The sequence below is a fragment of the Perca fluviatilis genome, chromosome 9, assembly GCF_010015445.1.
Source record: "Perca fluviatilis chromosome 9, GENO_Pfluv_1.0, whole genome shotgun sequence".
Classification (NCBI taxonomy): Eukaryota; Metazoa; Chordata; class Actinopteri; order Perciformes; family Percidae; genus Perca; species Perca fluviatilis.
The window spans coordinates 21,284,924-21,307,819 of NC_053120.1; the positions used below are offsets into that span (position 1 = coordinate 21,284,924).

The window sequence follows — 22,896 nt, forward strand, 5'->3', positions numbered from 1 at the left end:
AATGTGTTTAATTCTCTTATCTAGCACTAGAGCTGACACCACCAAAGGCAGATCCTCCCACGATACTGCCCCGGGAAAAGGGCACTGTTTCCAAACCAACTCATACTCCAGAGAACCAGAAGCCTGGACTCCAAGAGGTCCAGCCTGTTCCTCCAGAGCCCAAAAAGAGAGCTAATAGGAAAGCATCTATTACAAGTTTAGAAAAACATATGGAGCCAATGTTTGACCTAAAACAGGGCATCCAACCTGCAAGATCTATGGAGAAAGACTTTGATGTTGCACAGAACGTAACACAACTGGAGAAGCATGGGGAGAAAGACAGTGAGGTGTACAAGGACATTGACAAGACAGTGAGACTACTGGAGAAGGATGATGGGGTTGACAAGGAGGCGGAAGAGCCAGCAAGGCCTTTGGAAAGGGAGAAAGACGTTTTCAAGAGACAACCAGGAACGAATTCTGAGAACCACAAAGTTGACCGTAACGCAAGTCAGTTAGACAGGGTTCAGGGAGACACTTTGTTTGAACAAAAGAAAAGGGGAAATGAAGTTGAAGAGAGCTCAAAACAAGCAGGAAAGCCTTCAGAGAAAACAAGTGAAGTTGAGAGGAAGGAAAGCCATCCAGGAAAAGTCCTGTGGCAGAACAGTCAAGATGAAAAACAGCCTGTGAAACTATTAGATAAGTTTATTGGTAATAAAACAAAGGAACAAGAAGAGAAGTCCACAGTAAAGGAGGGCAAAGTAGAGGAAGAGGAACCTTTAAAACCACCAGTAAGATCTAAAGGAAAGGTAACAGGGGTGAAGGAGCCATTTAAATATGTTCCAAAGGAAACTGAGGAGATCATTGTCCAATCAGTAAAGCCTACTGTAAATGATTCTGAAGAAGACCATAAACAGAGAGACCATGTGAAACAACAAGTGGCCATAGAGGCAGAGAGAGAGGAAAAGCCACTAAAACTAGTGCCGTCTGTAAATCAGCTGGACAAACAGTCAGTCGAACAACCAGTAAAGACTTTAGAAAAAGAGGCTGAATTTGCCCCTCCAAAACCACCTGTGAGGATAAAAAGCAAAGCAAAGGGGGGAATGAAAAAACAATCATCAAGGGACACAGAGACAGATCAAGATGATGGGGCGATGACAAGAGTTGTGGTGAAAACAACAGATGATCAGCCAATTAAAATGTCAGTAGGGTCTTTGAAAAAAGAGGTTGAAGAGAAACCAATATTTGAGAGGAAACAATCAGTAAAAACAGACACTGAGATAGTTGAGAAAATTAAGCAACCTGTGAAAGCTGCGGAGAAAGATGCAAACACTAAACAGACGATCAAACAACCAGTAAAACCCATGAGAAAAGAACCTGAACTGGTGCAGGAAATGAAACTTGTAGTCGAGCCAATGAGAAGGGAGGAAGAACAACAAAGAACAAAGACGACAGAAGACATTCCTCTCCTCTACATTTCTGAAGATGAAACTTTCTTAGAGGCTTTGACTGACATACCAGCCAACCACAGCAATGTCCAGCCCCCTGGTGCTTTTGTTGAGGGGTCCACCCAACCCGCTACTCTTCCTCCAATTAATGTACCGCAGAAGGCACAACCACCAAATGAAGGTACACCGGAGATGGACATCAGCGTTGAGGATGAACCACAAATGAGAGAGGCTGCAGTCAAGATCCAGGCTGCCTTCAAAGGCTACAAAACCCGCAAAGACATGCGACCTGTCTTTAAAGAGGTGTTTAAGAACCAGAGTGCAGATCTTCATGGTACAGTCACTCTAGTGTGTATTGTAGAAGGAAAAGTCAGCACAGCACGCTGGCTAAAACACGGCCAACAAATCCTTAATGACCAGCGGCGCTGTGTTGAGACTACAGAGAACGGTGTCTGCAGACTGGTGATCAAAAACCTGACTACCTTTGACAGTGGAATCTATACATGTGAGGTGGTGAATACGTTTGGTGTGACCTCCTACAATGGAAACTTAACAGTAGTACCGCCTCAGAAGCCTGTTCCGGCAGTCCAAAAACCTGTACACCCTCCACTTGCAGCCATAACTCCTCTGCAACTCGCCCCGCCAAAGCTTGAGGCCCAGGCCAAAGCACAGACTCAGGATCTGTCTGAGACTCAAACCCAGATACCCACTTCAGCTACAGTTGCTGCGAACTACGTAGAAAATGTGAGCGTCTCTCTGTGGGAGGCCTACAACCTGACGGAGAAGGACACTCAGATGAGCCTACGAGAGAGGAGAGGATCCTCACTCATTGCTGCCAGCTCCAGTGAGTAACACGTTTATTTTTCAACTGTAATAACAACAAATATGGATTTACTTGGCCGTATATTTAAAGTATGGTGCTTCCAACAGTGTCGAGTCCCTCGGATTATGACACAGCTCCAGATGTGATGGAACCTGTTGAGACTGGCCCAGCTGTACCAAGGTCAGTGTGCAGAGAGAAGATTAATTTGTTACCTAACTTTGATTCCTAATCTTTATTATTGTGCTCATAAAGATACACAACATATGTAAAACTGTTACAGGGAAGTAACTAAAGCAGCGGACAAAGTGCCTCCAAAAGATGATAAAGAACAGATGGCTCCTCCACAATCTCCAAAGAAACTACTGAAGGTCAAAGGTCAGCAATGTTGATTTCTTTCATTGCTGTTTTTAATGGTTTATCCCTTCTCCACTAAGTTTCTTATCAGGTTTATTATAGCTATGTTCCTCTTTAATGTATAGGGGCTCACGAAAGTAGAATGAGGACACCCTCTCCTAAACACCACCGCACTCACACGCCCTTAACTAGTGCCGTCTCTGGATCAGAGTCAGAAGGGGAAGAGGATAGACGAGAGGTACTTGTCATATGACACGTGTGCTGTATTAGTCAAAGTAGTAGTAACACTGCCCATTTCACTTTATAAGCCTTTAAAAATGTAACATATTTGCTTTTTTTCACCTCAGACATTTGAAATGTATGTGGCTCGAGCTGATTGCAGTCCAAACAGCGGAAAAAAGGACAGTTTTGTTCTGAAGGAGGGCCAGTTTGTAGAAGTCCTGGACTCTGTTCATCCGGACAGGTGGCTGGTGAGGACCAAACCCACCAAAACCAACCCTGCTCGACAGGGATGGGTGTGTCCAGCCTACCTGGAGAAGAAGAGGAAGGTAGGGTGTATAAATCCAGACATCAACTCCAATACTGGGTAAACATGTTTCATCAAGTAATGAGAAATTAAAAAGGCTTTTAATAATAACTAACTATAAGTCTCTTGAACAGGAGACCTTCCCGCAACTGAGAGCACCTCAAGAGGATCTTGATGGAATTGGGTCTACTGGAGAAGAGTACAGGAGAGCTCTGAGGTCCGTCATTCTGCAATTATATACTGACAGGTTAAATAAACTTTGAGGAACATCACAAGGCACATTGCTGTTGGATATACATGTATTTGTAATTAGATTTATTGTTTAATTGTATGTATGTTTATTACTATTTCTACTATTTGGTTATTCTTGCATGTATTCCTTGCAACACCTCGATAACTTGGCTTTTGTAATGATGGAGAACTTATTTGTTTAAATAACAAATCTTAGATGTGAACAGTAAAAACAAACACTGCTGCATCACATCTAGTCTGCATTAACTTCCCTTTATCTTTAGCCAGCTGATTCAAGGCCTGATTGATGGAGAAGAGGAGTTTGTAAAGGAGATGAAGATGTTTACCTCTCACCAGCTGAATTATTTGGATTCTAGCCGCCACGTCCCCATTAACATCCTTAACCAGAAGGAGATCATTTTCAGGAATATCAAGGACATTGTGTTTCTGCATGAGAGGTAATGCAAGCACAAGAAATGCATTGTACTTGTACTATGCATAACAAATATGCTAATTTGAATGTGCAGTTATATATACATAATTATCAAATCATGCCACCTGTATGCATCCTCAATCCATAGAGTTGCGTACTGTACTTTTTCTCCACTTCAACTTCTGTGTCGCCTCTTAATTTATTTTTAAGAAGAGATTCCGTTGCCAGCAGTCTGTATGATGTTTTCGAATGTCCCTTTGTGTCCTTTTCTACTGTCAAACTCAGTCTGATGTTAACATTATTTTATGTCTTCTCAGGTCCATCCTTCCCGGGCTAAGAGAGTGTGCCACAGACGACGATGTGGCTATGCATCTGATCAAACACACAGAGGACTTTGAGAAATATCTTCACTACATGGTGGGACAAGCACAAGCAGAGGCCTGCGTCGCTGACAAGGCTGTCCAACAGTATTTCAAAGTATTCACAACATCCGTTTGTATTTAAACATAAACAAAAAACTGATGTATTGAATATCAACATTATTACACTGATCTAATGTTCTTAATTTCTTTAATATGTCACTCATTACACTTCAGGAGTTACCAGAATCTGGTAAGCCTGAAGATCCTGTCATGGATGTCCTTACCTTCCTCCAGCGACCAGTGGAGAGGATTCAAACTTACCAGGCTTTACTGAAGGTCAGCATACAGTTTTATTTTATTTATTTTTTACAAACTTTGATCATTAATGTCAGCTTGATAGTAGTAATGCCTGATATATATTGGTATATTTGAATATTTCTTTTAACTTAATACTAAGCATTCAAGCTTGTTCTGCTGTTGCACACATTGTAGTCTCTCCTTGAAAGTGTGTCATATGAATGCCTGAGATGTAAATAAAAATGTTATTTGCAGGAGCTGATCAAGAACAAAGCCAAAAGTGGCCAGAGCTGCTGTCTTTTGGAGGATACCTTCTCCATGGTGTCCTGTCTACCCTGGAGATCTGACAACCTGCACCAGGTGTCCCTCATCGAGAACTACCCAGCTCCTCTAATGGCCCTGGGCGAGCCCATGCGACAGGTAACTACAAATAAACTACACGGTTTCATATCCAGGTTAAGCTCTGGGTCCAGTATGAACATAAAAACCTGAACACCATTACACCGGGATCACACCGCAGGCATAAGCTATTTTTATTTCAGCGCCCATGTTATCCAATCTGTCCGGTCACACCGGGCGCGTAGCATCCACGTATGCCCCGTGCTGCAGCGAGAGTTTCGGCGTCTCCTCTATTTTTTTACAAGATACGCGAGTGTATGTGTCAAGCCAGGGAGTTAATCACATACAGGACTACAGTGCAGCCGGATTCTTTACAAAAATAAAGCACATTTCAAAACACCTAGGTTCATGGTGATTTTGGCTGTCCTGACTTCTCACAGCAAGACATGTGATCAGGCACATGGACAGAGAGAGAGAGAGAGAGACACACACACACACACACACACACACACACACACACACACGCATGTTACAATTGCCAGTTTTCCCCACTCCTCCTGAGAGAGACAGAGAGAGCCGAGAGAAGAAGGATCGCTTTGTGACCGGAGCATAGAAATATGCGTCTGGTGTGGCCAGGCGCACGATTAGGCTTGTATCTATACACTTACGCCTGCGGTTTGTTTGGTGTTAGCGCCACTAACAAATAGCTTGTATTAGTTTTTGTCACAACTTGTGAAAATGCTGTGAGCAAAAGTGAAGATTTGATTTAAGCTGAAGTTATTTTTTTAATCATGCCGAGTTTAACAGACAAGTTGAATATTTTGGTCTTTTCTATTAATTTGCAGCACTAATTCAACGTATAACTTTGTTTCACAATGCTATTTAAAGAGAGAAATCTCAAGTATAAATATCAGCCTTAAATGTGCACTCTGATTAAAAAAAGACTCTTCACTTGCCGTCTTTCCTTCAGGGAGTCTTCACAGTGTGGGAGGAATCTCCAGACATCAAGACGGGCTCCAGAGGGCATCAAAGACAAGTCTTTCTCTTCAAGGAATGTATTGTACTGTGTAAACTTAAAAGAGACACCAGTATGAACAGTGACACCTTCACATTCAAGAACAAAATGAAGGTAAGTTTTAATACCACAATTGACCACATGTGATGACAATTCCTCATTCCAATTTTCCTCATTCTCACTTTTCAATCTACCCTAGCTAAATGATGTGGACATAAAGGAGACTTTGGGCGGAGATGAAAAGTCTTGGGGGTTGTGGCATGAGCACAGGGGCTCAGTGCGGAGGTACACACTGCAGGGACGCTCCACCCTGGTCAAACTCTCCTGGCTCAAGGACCTGAAGGAGCTACAGCAACGTTCCAGTCTGCCCACTAACAGTAAGCGTTTCTTTGGGAAGGGAAGTACAATCCAGGCAATGTTTGACAATGAATCATAAGACTATCAAATCGATTTTCAATATTACACTGGCAGCTAAAGGATTATTGATTATTATTGACTTCTGATATGAACTCTTTGGCTTTTGTGATAAGTGACCCAAAGGTTAAGTCTTTTTGTCTCTTGTCCTGTGTTTTTCTCAGTGGTTCAGGGTCAAATTGATATGGCCTAACATTTTCATTAAATGCTTGGTGGGTGATTTCTGTATTTGTGTTTTGTGTCTTTGAACAGGCCCACCAGTGTTTGAAGCACCGTTGTCTGACTGCACAACAAAGATAGGACAGACAATCAAACTGACCTGTAAGGTCACAGGATCACCAAAACCGGTGGTCAGCTGGCTCAAAGGTCAGAAACAGCTTATTAGAATATGTAGATACTGCACATATTGTTACACGATGTTACAAGAAGCAGTTTTGTCTGCAATTACCCACTGTATTTTTTTACCTTAATTTATCCAAGGATAAAGTGTACAGGCATACATGCAGTAGGTGATTCAAAGGAGGGTGAGGGGGTGCAAGTTAGAATCTATGGCCCCGACCATGGCTCTGACATATCAGTAACCTATCTGTGCTGTGTATAGGGCTGGGTATCATTCAAAAGTTCCGATACCGATACCAGTACCGTGACTTTGATCCTGGTTCCTAAACAATACCAATTTTATAAAACAAAAAGAAATGACAACATTATACGTTACGGCACAAATCTTTTTATGTATTTTTCAGCTCCTACTACGAGAGCCCTGTCTCTGTGTAAAGTAGACTTTTTCCTGCGTGCCCTTACGACGTGTAACATTAGACAGCCAATAACAGACATTAGATCTTAGATCGAAGCATGCTGCATGCTTATTGGCTCACTGACGCTGATGAGATTTACTCTTTAGGTATTAAAATTGGGTATTGAATGACGAGGCATTTTTTGATACTCAATTCTTTAAAGGCAATTCCGTCGGTGCCTAAAAAGTATTGCTTTCGGTGCCTAAAAAGTACTGAATTCGGTACCCAGCCCTAGCTGTGTATTGATAAATCCATGGCACTGTCCGTGGTGCTGAAGTAGCAGATAGATTTGTAATTGCGGGTTTTTCTTTCGGCCCGGCTCTTCTGTCAGTTTCGTCTTGGATCTTTAATAACCTATAAACTATGTAGCTAAGGGAGGAGGGGGTTATTAAAAAATACAGAACCAAAAGGGTCGTCCATGGGGCAGTTCGCTAGTATTGTGTGGTTTGGTTACAATTTGGTTTCACAGTAAAAATCTGATCTCCACCTCTTAGATGGCCTTCCTTTAGAGGACGACCCCCGTCACATCATCACAGCAGACCGGTCAGGCACCTGCAGTCTCATCCTCGACAGCCTCACTGCAGAGGACTCTGGACAGTATGCCTGCTATGCTATCAGCTGCATGGGCAGCGCTGGTACTCTGGCTAAGGTTGTGGTGCGCGGTGAGTCTATGGGTGCATCTAAACCATTCGAGTGTTGAGCCATGTCTGTTTGTGGCTGATTGATGTACGTGCATGCACTGTCACAGAGTAACACAGGACAGCTATACTACTTACTACTACTACTTTATCATAGTACTGTGACTAAAATTACAATTACCAATACTACTACTACTGCCATTATTACTGGTGCTATAGTGCTACTACTACTATCGATGCTACTTTTAATACTTATGCAATTACTATTTTTACTATAACTTTTACAACTACTACTACCACTGATTATAGCTGTCACATTACTATTGTTGTTACTACAACTATTACTACTGCCATTGTGGTTTCTAATACTAGATTACTTCTACTTACTACTAATATCAATACCCTCACTAACTATTGTTACAACTTCTATTACTTCACTATTGTGACTGCTACTTCTATTAGATCTACTAGTACTACTACATCTACTAATATTACTACTGCTATATTATTGCAATTACTGTAACTGCCATTATTGGTCTATTTCTTATCATAGGAGCACAGATGACACTTTAATGTATTTCTTCTTCTCTCCAGCTCCACCCAGATTTGTGTGTCGGTTAGAGAGTGCTTGTCTGATAGAAGGAGAGAATATACAGTTTACCTGCTCCACACTTACTACTCCTTTACCACGAATCAGGTATGGCAACATGGAGCAAAAGTAACCACAGTATTTGCTACCTGATATGTTTGGTCATTGTGTGTCAAACACATTCACCTTTGGGTTTTGAAGGTGGTTGAAAGATGGCAGAGAGTTGACTGACCAGCAAAAATACGTCATCCTGAATGATGCTCGGAGTGGAATCTTGTGTCTGACGGTCATCAGTGCAACAGAGGCAGATATTGGACAGTATGAGTGTGAGGTATAAAACCCATAAAGTCTAGAATGTATAAAGATAGTCTGAATCATTGACATCAGAGATCTCCCTTTTAAAATACAGTATATCAAATGTTTTGTGTCGTTTAGCTTTGGAATGAGTTTGGCTGCATCAAGTGCAAGGCAGGGCTGTGTCCCGCTTACGTACCACCGATCGACATTGAGGATGACCAACCACAGGACTTACCTTCTGAAGGTAGGACAGCAAGAGCAGCTAAAGGTAAATATCCTCCATACAGGATGGAAAGCCATGGCAGGGTTTTCATGTGGATGCTCCACACTTTCACCAGTTCAGCTGTGTTTGAGAAGGGATGAAGCACATGCCATTGTTTTAGTTCAGTTCACCTCACTTCTGATCCTGTCACCCTTTTTACTTCACATAATATGACATCTCTTCACTTTCCAACAAACTGCAACAATTTGCATCACTTTCCACTTTCAACCACTACCACTCATCCATTATATCCAGTTGATGCCGTTTTGAGATTTTACTCACATTTTCCTTTTCTTCCATTTCACACACACACACACACTCACATCATAAATAGTTCCAACTACAGTTGTCACTTGACCCCCAGGAGTTATGGCATGGACTGCATTGTTTGATATTGTGGTATGCATGAGCTAAAAGCACCCCGACATGTTTTTTTCTTTTCATTTCTCATTTTTCTATTTCTGGTATTATTTTTTTTGTTAGCTAATTGAATTGATTGCATTGTTTTATGGGTATTCTTTGTTAAGATGCACATATTATTATATTATATATAGTATATTTTTAATACATGTCTTACATATTTCTAATATATTTCTCTTGTTGTTCTTTTATATAACTAAGCCTATAGAAGTGTAAAACATAGCCCAAGTCTAGGGCTGCTCGATTAAGAAAAAAATCATAATCAGAATTATTTTGGTCAATATTGTAATCACGATTATTTAACACAATTACTCATTGACTTTTGGAAAGATGTTGCCATTATTGAACTTAAATTATTCAGTTTTTGTGATCATTAGGAGCCAAAATCATATTCACAATTAAAATGTTGATTAATTGCACAGTGCACTAGCCAAGTCAAAGTATTCCACATGAGGAGGTCGCCTGTATATTCTCTATTATGTAAGAGGTTCTTGGCAGAAAACAATTGAGAACCTTTGGTCTAGGTTACTTAACTTAAAAGGCATGTGGTGACTAATGCATGCTTCATACTGTAAGTTCACACTGTCCGTGTCTCTACTGAATTCAAATATCATGATTAAGCCCGCTCACAAACTGCTACACATTAGACCCCTACCTAAACATATCTGACCTGACACGTGCACATTACCAACCTTAACCTTTCCTTTTTGGTGTTGAATATGTTTCACCGCTCATTTAATCTGTTCCTCTGACTAGTGGTGAGTGCCAAGCACTGTGATATGTGTAAAAGTTAGTCACAATCTTGACAAAAAAAACTCAAACTTAATACCTAACATTAACTATTTCTAACAACCGTCTATTGCCATAACTCAGCGGGATCTAATGACTACCATTCAACATAGACACCATACTGTACTTCCCTGCATCCTCACCCATGAAAAAGACATTGATACATTTATTGTATGGAATGTTTTTGTGATTTTCATCATGTTTCCACTTTCCACAGAAGGGATTGGGATAGACATTTTTTTCTCCATTAGGATCCAAAAGTCAGACGAACGTTGAGGTGCCAGAAACTAACAGCAGTAATTTGACTACAGAAATAGCAAGTATCCGCTATTACAGTCATATTATTTCGTGATTTTTCAACAGTGTATTTCAGTCACATAGGGTCAGAAATAAAAGTAGTAGAATAGGATATAGCCAAATTCAATAGAATTATTAGATATTGCTGAAAACCCACTGTAAGTTTGACATACAATATTTTTTATACAGGCTATAACGTTGGCTCCCTTAGATCAGACTGATCTCATGAAGTGGCATATGTATGACACGCCAATTCATGTGCCATTTTGGGCGTGTTATCAAGACGCATACTCACTTTTTAGAATGTTAATCAACGCTGTTTGTCCTCCATTGACTTACATTACCTTGCGATTGCGTGTGAATTTACACTGTAGCGAGTAGTATGAAAGGCCGAAAATCCGCATAGGGAGGTTGGTCGGGGTGGTGGATGGCTCAAACACAGGACTTTCACCCAGGAGACCGGGGATCATGTCCCACGTGTCGCGTTTCCTAAACTCAACCGTCGCTTTCTTCTTTTACTAAAGCCAACCCTGTTCTCTTTTTTTCCTAAACCCAACCCGTTCTTTTCATAAACCCAACCCTCGTGTCACGCTTCCGAAACTCAACCGTCGCTTTCTTCTTTTCCTAAACCCAATCCGTCCACTGTATACGGCGCTCAAAATGCGTGCAGATAACACGCCAAAAGTGGCGTGTATGTTTACATCCGCTGTATACAGCGTAGACATACACGCGGATAGATCAAAATGCGTATTGAAAGTTTAGCTTAAGAAAGTGGGCGTGTAGGTTTACTCAAAGTCATGATGTCACATTGCTTAGATATATGCATTTTCTTTTGGGATTTTTTAAAACCGGTTCACCATGTTTGCCCTTCCATTTTCCATAACATACATCTTTTTCCATTTTCCCTCCACTATTCCTAAAGCAGGAAGTTCCTCACATGGACTGTTCCATGTAAGTCATCACTGTCACGATAACAAATAACCATGCAACATTCCCCTTTCTCTTCTTGCAAACGCATGCCCAGCTAACTGTTCACTCCTACGAACACAAGATGGTCATGTGCTGGGCAGGTGTTCCCTTTGGAGTATGCATACGCTCATGTCCTGTTGATGTGTTGGGTTAGTGGGGTTAAACTCTCACGTACTGAGGTAAGAAATGCATTATTTCTGTTCCCGGCTTGTAAGGTAATGTACTTTTTCACTTTTCCTTTTCCATTGATTCAGTAAAGTACAGTCAATGCAACATATTAATTCATCAAAATATATTTGAAGAATAAATACTTATTTTAAGTGTCTGATCCATACATTCCTGCTAAATGCCATTTTGGTTTTCATAGATGCAGACTCAGAGGGCTGGTCCACTGCCTTTGTGAAGAAATGGCTACAGACGGATTTCAGTCCGACCTCTATTGCTAAGATGCTCTTCCCTCCTGGACACCCTGAACAGTAAGCAGTGAAGAAAGAAGTATTCAGATCCTAACTAATAGCACACTGAAATACTTCACTACAAGTAAAAGTCTAACATTCAAAACCTTACTTAAGTAAAAGTATGTAAGTATTATCAGCAAAATGTACAGTACTTAAAGTAAAAATACTCATTGTGCAGTAAAATGTTCCCTGTCAGTGTTTTACTATTGTATATGATGTTTCTGGATGAATATTACTGCTGCATTATTGTGTATGTTGCAGTTTACTGCAGTAGATATTTAAAGCTGTGCTAATTTATATTCTGTAAGATCATTATGTTTGTAGTGTTGCTGTCCTTTGAGAACCATGTATCTCTAAAAGTCAACATTTCATGGTGTCTGAAACCTGCCCTGTTTTTAGCTTTGTGGCGATACATTTTCTATCTGATACAAGAGGTTTTTAAATAGTTTATTTATCTTAAGAAGTAGGATAATTTTCTCAGCACATAAAGGAACACTTTGTCCTTCAGTTTATCACAAACATTCAATTTCAGCAAATGTGGAGAGGCATGGTTTTCACTTTTTTATCTTATCTTTGTCTCCAGAACTGAATATAGCACTGAAGAGGCTGTTCCTGCCTCGACATCCATGGATCAGGCGATACAGCAGCCTGTGTGTTACCTCGAGGAAGAAGAGGAGATCTACATCTCAGAGCAAATGCAGGAAATTACAGATGGTATTATTGTCTCTTTAACAGAAGAGTATGACTTCTTTCAACCTTTGTGTGATTACTAACTGATCTAATCTCCTGCTCAGCTCCTCCCTCCATCCAGGTACCCACTGAGGATCTGTGTGTAGAACCTGGCCAACCAGCTACATTTACTGCCATCATCACAGGAAGGCCGACTCCTAATATACAGTGGTACAAGGTAGGAGCACTGTAGATTAGTCATCACCTAAACGTTGGTTGTAGGTAGATCTTGGGGTGGCTGGGTCGTGACACGACTTCGGGCACTGGTTCCCAAACTGTGGGTCTCAGCCCCCACTAGGGGTCATGAGGCCTTCTTGATTTTTAGGGGTGTAATTGTTACTGGTACCAGACCTAGGAGAAAACTGGACCAGCAGCAATGGTTACACAGGCTAGGAAGCACTCCATAGCCAGATACAAAACGGGAAACTGGGACTCTGTGAATCAATAGAGAGAGCACCAAAGTCAGCATGTTGCTCACAAAGCTCGTTTATTTCTGAAACAATTGCATGAGTTCCCATACATTCACATTGTCTTTATAAGCTCTCTAATTAAAGTGAATGTTAAAATGATAATAAAATGTTTTAAAATTAAATAAATGGTGTAACCAAACTGATGATAAATAATATGAAACATAATAAATGCACATAAATGCAAGTGATTTAACAAACTACAAATACCAAACTTAGCTCAACTCAAAATACTAGAATGTACCAAAATAATATAACTTCACTTTCACTTTAACAACTAACGTTACAGTCTTTTACATATAACATATACTGACCTGTTAACAATAATTTTAACATTAGCATAAGATAAACAAACCCTTACATATTGCATTCTTATACATCTGCATTTAACAGTAGTGCTTGACAATATGGCGTCGATAACGACATGTAAAACTAGCTAACTTAAAACAGTATTTACTCATCACCATTCCATCACTACTGGCTGGCTAATACTCTGAAAGAAATATAGCACACGTTTTCTTATGCTACAGAATGCTAATATCAGTAACTTAAACTTATAAAATACTGTGTAAAACTACGTTGTAAAACCGAAGTTCATAAAAAGAACTAACTACTCAGCATGCCGACACTGGTCGGAACAATGCTAGCTTCAAAGTTAAACTTTTTACCCTTAACACACACCTCAAAATCCTCTCACAACACACAACGATTACTAAAACATTCAGATAATATGCTGATATAAGCTAGACTGACGTGGAAGCGTAATAGCTTTAAATTAATCTGTAAAGACCATAGACTGTTAATAACCTGAACACAAGCTACTGTGTATTCACAGAGCCTTCCCTCTCTGCTAAACATCCTTGTCCTGCATTAGAAAAGTACGTAGTTAAAACAACCAACGAGCTAATATAATAATGGCCAAGAGTCAGGGAGAAGAAAACACAGAATTTATAAAAAAAAATAAAAGATGCCTATTCCTGTAAGTATGTAATAAAAATAATAAATATATACATAATACAGAGAATTGTCTTAAAAGTTCCTAAAAATCATCTCTAATGTAAATTAGAAAAGAAAATAATCTGCTTAAAAGTCATCCAAATTGCTCACAAACTTCCTGCAGGAAAAAGGTTGGGAAGCACTGATTTAGGGGATAGAAAAAATATCATCTTCCTACTAAGTTACTTTTGTAGATACATTACATTACAAACATTTGACCAGCACTTGTAGACATGATAGCTGCCCCTATTAAAACTTTGCTGTTTCTTCTGTGATTGGAGGATGGAGAAGAGCTTGCAGCCAATAATAATGTAGAGATAGTACAGCATGGCGCCCGCTGCACAGTGACCATTGTGTGCCCCGACGGTGAGGACAGTGGCATATATACCTGCTTGGCCTACAACGACTCTGGCCATGCCTCATGCCAGGCTGAACTGACAGTGGAGGAAGGTGAGACAACAGCAATGCTGCTATGCATTATTATTTTAGTTCTATAGACATAGATTCATTCATCAGATCTAACTGCAATGTAGCTTAGGCTTAAAGCATAGCACAAGATGATATTGCTGTAAAGGTTAGGAATACATGGTCCTGTTTTATTCAGAGGTTTTGTTTTCCCTGCAGGCCCACTGGAGTGTCAGGAAAGAGAGGTGGAGCTCGGGAAGAGAAGGAAGTTATTCTCCGTCTATGATGTCCATGAGGAAATTGGAAGGTGAACCTCTACTGTTTATTGATGTAGTTCAACCTGCCCATGAGCCCTGTCAAGATTGGATATGATCAACATCATTTCTCTGTGTTTTAGGGGAACCTTCGGGGTAGTAAAGCGAGTAGTCCACAGAAGAACATGTGAAGTGTTTGCTGCCAAGTTCCTGCCTCTGCGGAGCAGCACTCGGACCAGGGCCTTCCAGGAGAGGGACTTGCTATCCCGTCTGGCTCACCCCAGAGTTGCCTGTCTGCTGGACTTCTTTTGTACCAGACGCACTCTGGTGCTGATCACAGAAATGTATCCTTTCTGTTAAATGCTACAATATATTCACTAAAGTGGGTTTGGTTTGTTGAGTTTGTTTTGTATACAATTAAGAGTTCTTAACACCATTTCTAGCTGCTGTTCTCATGGACTTCTGGACCATTTATTACTAAAAGGATCAGTCCCTGAGAGAGAGGTGCAAGCCTACATTTAGTCCCTACAAACTTATTTTTATCCTGCAAATATGTATGGTTTTTGACTAATATGCTATAATTTATTTTAGGTTCGGTCATACATCCAGCAAATCCTTGAAGGAGTTGGTCACATTCACAGCATGAACATTTTGCACCTGGACATTAAAGTGAGATTTTGGGGTCCAACATTGCACTATTGGCTATTATTTTTTAATGCAGTTCTTAACTTATTTTTATTTTTTTTTATACTCCCTTCAGCCTGATAATATACTCATGGTGTATCCGCCCAGAGATGAGATCAAGATCTGTGACTTTGGCTTTTGCCAAGAAATAGACACATCCAGACACCAATACAGTATGTTTGGTACACCAGAGTTTGTTGCCCCTGAAATTGTTCACCAAGAACCAGTCACTGTGACCACCGATATTTGGTGAGTTTGGTGAACTACTAATCTGGCAAACTGAGACTTGCATCAGATCTATATTTAAATTAAAGCTAAAAGTAATTTGCAATAAACCATGTACAATTGTAAATAACGGCACAAAATAGGACATTGCATTAATATCTCTTATTCTCTCTGCTAGGTCTGTAGGTGTAATAGCCTATATATGGTATGTATCACTGCACTTTTGATAATATTCTCAAAATCTTCAATATACAGTTTATCCAAAAGCTGTACATACGGCTTGACTTTCTGTTTGTCTATTTACATGACGCTTTATCTTTGTCTTGATAGTCTGGTGTGCCGTTGCCCTTTTGCGGGACCGACAGACCGTGCTACACTGCTGAGGGTGGGGGAGGGGACCCTGAACTGGGACGCCCCTGACGTCTCCTCAAGGAGCCCTGATGCCCAGAACTTTCTCCACATGCTCCTTCAGCCAGATCCAGAGTAGGGAAGCAGTTTTATTATTGCTTACACTGCCACATCAATCCAGTCTCTCAAAGTCATCAACGATATTTTCAAGTCATCTTTCATTGGACAAATGAGCATGAAGGAGTCTCTTTGCATCAGTTATATAAATGCCATTTCTGACACAAATTTTTTATGTTTTCCTGTTAAAGCTGCATTTAGCTAATTTTGAACCCTCACTGATCAAAAGTAATATCTGTTGGGGCTCAACCAAAAACATGAAAATAAACTGATTGAAAAGTTACTGAAAGCTGCATAAAACTACATCAACTAGGCTGATCATCTTTGTGGCTGTACTAGCACCCCTTTCAATTAAAATTAAATTTTTGAGTTAATGCTAATAAAAAAGATATGACTTATAGAATAACATTACATGTGTTCACCATCTCCAGTGGTTCATTACACAGCTGCAGTGATGTAGTGGTGGACTCAGGTTGTGTTTAGGTGTGGTTTCATGGTGCAACATAACACATGTCTGACCACTCTCAATTTTCTGCTACCTAGGAAGCGACCATCTGCCTTTGAGTGCTTGAGCCACAAATGGCTCCAGGTGAGAGGAAATACAGCACAATGGGTGCTTTAATCGAGCTTCACTGGATTAAAAAAACTTAGGAACACAACTAAACACACATCTTTGTAACTGTGTTCACAGGACGAACATGCAGGAGAAGACACGGATGAAATCAACACCAAGACTTTGAAAATCTTCATCTCAAAAAGGAAATGGCAGGTGAGTTACCTGACTTCATCAAAACCACAACATCTGGGGAAAAAAGGAAACGGGTTTCTTGTAATGTTGAATGTTCAATATGATTACATGAATTGAAGTCACAGTAGATAATATACTGTCCTTTAATGAAAACAATCTCTGTCTACACCAGTATCTCTCCCATCTATCTCCCCAGCGTTCGTTGACCTGCATTGGCTCAGTTCTCACTTTGAGGCTCATCCCTGAGCTGCTGGACGCTCCTATCAGAGAGACTGCAGTGACAGTGCCCCGCGAGCCCCAGGAGCACAGCAGCACCTCTGTGAGCAGTGGCTCCTCATCGGAGTATGACGAAGCTGACTCTTGGGACTTTTTCCAGCACTACAGCCCGACTGAGGAGGAGGAAGAAACTGAGGAGGACTATGATCCTTTAACGGAGAGAGCGCACATCCCAGAGCCTTTTGCCAAACTCCACCTAGATGCAGAAGAGGAAGTGACATTAGGGGAGGAAGAAGAGGAGGAGATGGTAGGAAGGAGGAGTGTACTAGAGCGGAGTATGAGCAGGCAGTCAGTTGCGTCGTCAGATGTGTCAGGCCAACAGACGCCTCACAGGGAGCGTAGGTTCAGCAAGGACAGCAGTCAATCTCTCTACCTTTCTGATGGAAGTGAGGGTTCAGGGAGTGACGGAGCTCGTATCCCTCGTGGCAGCGTCATCCGAAGCACTTTCTACAGCACATCTCATCAGCTTTCACCCATGTCTGCCAGACACATGACATTACGGGACAAATTCCAGGTCAAAAAGCAGGAGAGAGGCCGCAAACCACTCCGGAGAAGCTTTTCTGGACGTCTCAACGAGCCTCTTATTGAATATGTGGAGGATGAGACGGAGACCAATCGTGGCCAAAGACGGGGATCTGTCCAGCCTACAATGCAGAAGTCCTGTTCCTTTGACAGTGGTGTTGGCCTCGCCCACACCAACGTACCCCCTCACAGGAGGAGCAGGTCTCTTGATGAGTATTCACGGCGATCTCCCAGCTCACCCAAGCGCACAAAGTCAGGTGAAGAAGAAGGCTCTCAAAGTCTAAAGGAAGATTTAACAGATGATGAAGTGGCAGGGAGAGGATTGTTGGCCATCCCGAGCCCTCGGCGACCCACAAGAAGAAGAGGCTCTGTCGCTCCAATACAAGGGACTCGCGTGCCAGGTGGATCATCTGTTCCCTCAAGCGTCCTTGCTGGAGACAGAATGAGCCCCAGGCTGGATCAGGAGCAGGCAGCGGGCAACACCTTCGCTGGCTCCCAGGGGTCTCTTGCTGAGTCGTCTATTTTAGAGCACGGTGGCTCTGAGTCTTCAAGCAGACTCGGCTCCTATGAGGAGCTGAGTCATGGTCATCTCTCAGCGAGGCACAGATCAGGAGAGAGTGAAGTGTATGATGATCAAAGGGAGCCTCTGATTTCACCATCCCCACGCTCATTCCAAGAGGTCAAACCGAGAAGCTTATTTCCCCAGGCACCGCCACGTAACCGCACCCGCTCCAACCCCAACATATCCACAAACAGCAGGGGTCAGCCAGGGACCCCACTAACAGTGAGTCCCAGTCCCAGCCTCTCTTCTCTGCAGGCCCCAGAGAGGCCTCCCAGAGCCAAGGACAGAAAGGAGGGCTGTGGCCTCCAAAGGCATGCATCTGCTCCGGCCCTCGAAGCCCAGCCACCTACAGGAAAGTCCCCCAAGCTGGGACTGCTGAAGATCTTCCGCAGGCAGTCCTGGACCAGCCATTCATACTCCCAGCTGGACAACACAGAGTTAGGACCCACACTAGGAGAGATCATGAAGCCAGATACTCCCACCATGTCTCTGAGGAAGAAAATGAGAGCTTCAGCCTCCAGCCTGACCAAGCTGTTTTCCAGGTCTTCTAGTAAGGAGGATGTGAATAAAGGAGGTAAGCTATTACAAATAATGCTACTTTTATTTGATCAATTAACAGAAAATTATGTTAAGCAGCATCCATAGTAAGGAAAATGCTAAATATACATTAGGGATAATTTATTTTAATTTACCTGAGCTGTCACTAGTCTCTGTTATGTTGTATTGTACATCTACACTCATTTTCGTTTTTGTTTTTTTTCTTTTGGTGTTGTTTGTCCTTTATAACAGGGCCGATAGTAAAAGGATCAGCTCCCATCGCACCTGAAAGGCAGCACAGAACTGGTCTTGAGAGTCCAAAAAAGAGGACCGCCAAACTATTACCTTCTTTTAAAATACCTGCATTCAATAAGACCAAAGGTAGTGAATGAGCTACATTCTGTGGATTATGTGTTTCCAGTCCGAAATGTCCTGAAAACCTGCTATCATCATTTTGCTACAAGCCTGGCTGTGTATGTTTGTTCTTCTCCATATTTTCCAGATCTGCTGGCCCGTCCCAACAAGCCTGAAGTGCTCCAGTTAGATGGAGGTGGAGTCCTGCTGGTTTGGAAACCAGTCCAGTCCAGTAACCCTGTCAACTTCTGTGTGCAGTACTGTACAGAAGGTGGGTTCACAGAGACGATACAGCAGCACAGATATTGAATTGGTTGTTTGTGTTAAAAGGAAACCAAATTAGTTGTTTATGTTAGAAAGATATAATAGTTCTTATAACTGAAATATAAAATGTAATCTATTTGCCTACAAAATGTTTCATGATGGAAGTTAAATTCCTTGCATTATTTAAAATCTGAGCATATTAACAAATATTTTTGGACAAGCATCAGTCAATGCTGAATTTGGTGTAGATTGTCTTTCTGCACTTAGAAATACCAAAATATATCTCATCAGAAACGTGCAGTACATAGTGTTTGGAATGATGCACTACATATTTCTTCGTCATAGTTTTAGATTTTTTTTAAGTTTATGGAGCTGACTGCCAGTTATAGTCCAATAGTGTGACTGTTTTGGTTTGGAACACAACACACAACTATTATTCCTACCCTGACACAATATATTTAAAGACAATAAAGTTGTTTTTTTTTTTAATATTTGAAGATATAAAAATTTTACCAATTGATACTGGCTACTTTCCAGTAAGTCCATGCCGTATATACTTCTTTTACTTCCAAATTGACCTCAACAGTCATTTACAATATCACTAATATCACTGTTGCATGGATCTACTGCAGGATTAAAATGTGCAGTGGGTGTGGATTTCAGAGTAAAACTCATGTGCCATGTGCCTTCTCAGGTGGGGAGTGGACGGTCCTGTCGGAGGATGTGACTGAAAGCTGCTATGTGGTGAAGGACTTACCCAGAGGAGCCTCTTATGTGTTCCGAATAGGCTGCATCACCAAGACAGGAGCAGGACCTTTCAGTGATGCTTCAGCACCTGTTGTTATGGCTACTCATCCTGAAGGCAAGACAAATACTCAAACATAATGTTTGTGATCTAATTTATGTGGCAGGAATGGCCTCATTGGTTTGGTGTCTTCACATATGGATTTACAGCAGTGATATACACATCAACTATGAAATGTTCAAACAGCTACTACACGAAAGGTTACAGTGTTTTTACCTGTATTTACTCTGTTGTCCAGAGATTCACATTCCTCTAATCCAGACTGAGTCACTGGGGTCAAAGGTCACTGGGTCAGAACGACAGACAACACACAAGAACTACAATTTCCTCTCCGAGATCAACAGGTGGGATTTTTAAGTAGAAGCATTTTTGATCAAAATGATCTGTAACTTATCTTTTATGTAAATGTATTTTTATTTACTGTCATGTTTACTTTATTCTTTTGCACATGATAATGTTTTTCTTTTGGGCTTTTATTTTGAAATGTAGGTGTGACATTTCAGGTTTCTCAAGTCTGTCACAGATTCTGATATTTCTGAATTTAACCTGATGTTTTATGCTAATTTTTCAGTATTTTTATGTTTTTCCCCTATTTTGAAAAAAGAAACAGTAGAAACAATATTTAAAGAGATTTAGGATTAGAGTCTTCAGATACATTAGTAAAAGGATAGTATCATCTTGTTTCTACCACTTTCTCTTAGTTACTAATATGTGATAGAGTACCTCTTTTGTTTTGTTCTCTCTCAGGGGTCGTTTCAGCGTAGTTACCCTGTGCAGGGATGCCGAGACCAGCCAAGTGTTTGTTGCCAAGATCACCCCTTACCAGGCAGAGCAGAGACAATTGGTGCTGAGGGAATACCAGCTGCTGAAGAGGCTTCATCACCCTCACCTGGTGCAGCTGCACACTGCCTATTTCACCTCCTGCTACCTGGTGTTAGTGGAGGAGCTCTGTCCCGGCAGGGAGCTGCTCTACAGTCTGGCAACGAGGTAAAAGAAGCCTTGAGAAACATAAGCCAGCGACCAAATCATTTGTGTTTGGATTGATAAACTGAGCAACATGATCAAGTAGTCCATTACAGTGGAAAGCCTCTATATTGGTTCTCTTTTTCAACTCTATATTTTGTCCTAAGGGGCCTGTAGAAGAGATAATCCAGGCAGAACTGATCACTATATAATTATAAAAGAAGAAGCTCTAAAAACTAAAATAAGCACCAGATGTCCTATGAGAAATACTGCTTTAATTAGGGCCAACAGGCCAAATTTGTCTTTCTCAGACTTACTGCCACACTGGTGTTACAGAAAATGATTTAATGTCATCTAATGTACTATTTCGATGTAATTTAGACGTACGTCTTAATTTACATTGAGATACACAAATCAAGGTTAACTGAACACTGTTTGTAGATGACAGATATGTGCCAAATGGACACTTACTGTAAGTGATCAATGTAATATCTATTTTAAATGATTATTATCTATATTCTGTTTCAGACCTATGTCAAACCGGTTATTTTTGTGCAACCTGTAGCCATTTGTCCCTCACATACTGTAGTTAAGATTAACAAACCTGTCTGTCTTTGCTTGTGCCCTCTCAGAGATCTGTACGCAGAGACTCACATCGCCGAGCTACTGGTTCAAATTCTGAGTGCAGTTGACTACCTTCACAGCCGTCGAGTCATCCACCTGGACCTGAAGTCTGACAACATGCTGGTGGATGATTGCAACCACCTGAAGATAGTTGACTTGGGCTCGGCTCAGTCCTTCACACCCGGTCAGCCTCTCAACATCGAGCACATCCAGGGACTGTCAGAGAGCAAAGGTACTGATGTATTTCTGGTTGAATTTCAACTAAATTGTATACGATTTAGAAGCTTGCATTGTTGTAGGTTCTTCTAGTGTACTAAAGCTTTGACTGTCATGGCCTCCAACAGACTGCCGCAGTAAAGGTACACATTCTTTAAGGGAGGACGGATTGATGGATGGAAATAATTACGCCTAACTTCATCCACCTCAGCTGATCTATAGCCTAACAAATCCAAGTCCATTTTCTTATCTGTTTTTATCCATTTCTTTCTGGTTTGAGTCCTTTTACTAATTCAGGAAATTAAGCATGTAAATTCTGGCATTGCCAGTAACAGCACAACTCTTTATGAACAATATCCTGTTTCTGTCTGTTTTGTCAGTTTATATTGTCCTTCCTAAAGCTCCGGAAATCCTGGAAGGTCACGGTGTCGGGCCTGAAACTGACATTTGGGCTATTGGAGTCCTGTCCTTCATCATGTAAGTATAGAGATATATAAAAGAAAGTACAGTAGTCAACCATATTCTTACTACTTTAAAATAAAAAATATATATTTTTTTTTTTTATTTTTATATATATATATATATATATATATATTCTGACATGTGTTTAAAGGATAGCAGGCATCATTGGATGGCAAATTATTTCTAAAGATTGAATCATCCACATTTTCTTTCTTTGGATAATCCTCTTTTTCATTATGGATTATGAAATGTTACCAATGAATGAATCTTTTGTAGTTCGGTGATGCTGAATTATAAACTACTTTATTAATATACAGTACACTGTTCTATTTTTGTATGACGTATGTGTTTTTTTTTTCTCGTTTCTTCACTAGGTTGAGTGCCGACAGCCCGTTCCATGCAGAGCACAGCTGGGAGCAAGACAGAAACATCAAGAAAGGGAAGATCCAGTTTGGGCGCTGTTACCCTGGTCTGTCGGAGGGAGCCTTAAACTTCATGAAGAGCAGCATGAATAACAAATCCTGGTGAGTGTGTCTCTTAAAATGTAGTTTGCATTAAAGAGATTATTTGTGTAAAAAGTCATATTAGTAAATTAGGAATATAAATG

The 22,896-nt window shown here is 40.9% G+C and overlaps 1 protein-coding gene across 14 annotated transcripts in view; it reads left to right on the top strand.

Moving 5' to 3' along the window:
• Positions 1 to 22,896, top strand: part of obscna (obscurin, cytoskeletal calmodulin and titin-interacting RhoGEF a) — a 47,643-nt gene that overhangs the window by 23,997 nt on the left and 750 nt on the right. For 11 of the 14 annotated variants that reach the window (XM_039810711.1, XM_039810709.1, XM_039810722.1 and 8 more), the window contains 40 exons: positions 25 to 2,268; positions 2,355 to 2,427; positions 2,528 to 2,622; positions 2,727 to 2,839; positions 2,949 to 3,149; positions 3,262 to 3,344; positions 3,643 to 3,816; positions 4,109 to 4,268; positions 4,388 to 4,489; positions 4,706 to 4,870; positions 5,760 to 5,918; positions 6,004 to 6,181; positions 6,471 to 6,584; positions 7,507 to 7,674; positions 8,245 to 8,347; positions 8,441 to 8,570; positions 8,675 to 8,780; positions 11,641 to 11,749; positions 12,315 to 12,445; positions 12,526 to 12,638; positions 14,205 to 14,373; positions 14,548 to 14,635; positions 14,726 to 14,926; positions 15,026 to 15,086; positions 15,174 to 15,251; positions 15,343 to 15,515; positions 15,670 to 15,696; positions 15,822 to 15,974; positions 16,500 to 16,545; positions 16,648 to 16,725; positions 16,901 to 18,638; positions 18,854 to 18,982; positions 19,104 to 19,226; positions 19,914 to 20,081; positions 20,263 to 20,368; positions 20,772 to 21,011; positions 21,620 to 21,843; positions 21,956 to 21,970; positions 22,208 to 22,304; positions 22,664 to 22,813. In XM_039810711.1, coding sequence (XP_039666645.1) covers positions 25 to 2,268; positions 2,355 to 2,427; positions 2,528 to 2,622; positions 2,727 to 2,839; positions 2,949 to 3,149; positions 3,262 to 3,344; positions 3,643 to 3,816; positions 4,109 to 4,268; positions 4,388 to 4,489; positions 4,706 to 4,870; positions 5,760 to 5,918; positions 6,004 to 6,181; positions 6,471 to 6,584; positions 7,507 to 7,674; positions 8,245 to 8,347; positions 8,441 to 8,570; positions 8,675 to 8,780; positions 11,641 to 11,749; positions 12,315 to 12,445; positions 12,526 to 12,638; positions 14,205 to 14,373; positions 14,548 to 14,635; positions 14,726 to 14,926; positions 15,026 to 15,086; positions 15,174 to 15,251; positions 15,343 to 15,515; positions 15,670 to 15,696; positions 15,822 to 15,974; positions 16,500 to 16,545; positions 16,648 to 16,725; positions 16,901 to 18,638; positions 18,854 to 18,982; positions 19,104 to 19,226; positions 19,914 to 20,081; positions 20,263 to 20,368; positions 20,772 to 21,011; positions 21,620 to 21,843; positions 21,956 to 21,970; positions 22,208 to 22,304; positions 22,664 to 22,813 — 8,785 coding nt within the window. The remainder of the gene's footprint in view (positions 1 to 24; positions 2,269 to 2,354; positions 2,428 to 2,527; positions 2,623 to 2,726; positions 2,840 to 2,948; positions 3,150 to 3,261; positions 3,345 to 3,642; positions 3,817 to 4,108; positions 4,269 to 4,387; positions 4,490 to 4,705; positions 4,871 to 5,759; positions 5,919 to 6,003; positions 6,182 to 6,470; positions 6,585 to 7,506; positions 7,675 to 8,244; positions 8,348 to 8,440; positions 8,571 to 8,674; positions 8,781 to 11,640; positions 11,750 to 12,314; positions 12,446 to 12,525; positions 12,639 to 14,204; positions 14,374 to 14,547; positions 14,636 to 14,725; positions 14,927 to 15,025; positions 15,087 to 15,173; positions 15,252 to 15,342; positions 15,516 to 15,669; positions 15,697 to 15,821; positions 15,975 to 16,499; positions 16,546 to 16,647; positions 16,726 to 16,900; positions 18,639 to 18,853; positions 18,983 to 19,103; positions 19,227 to 19,913; positions 20,082 to 20,262; positions 20,369 to 20,771; positions 21,012 to 21,619; positions 21,844 to 21,955; positions 21,971 to 22,207; positions 22,305 to 22,663; positions 22,814 to 22,896) is intronic. The other 3 variants (XM_039810716.1, XM_039810714.1, XM_039810718.1) reach the window with 3 other exon arrangements.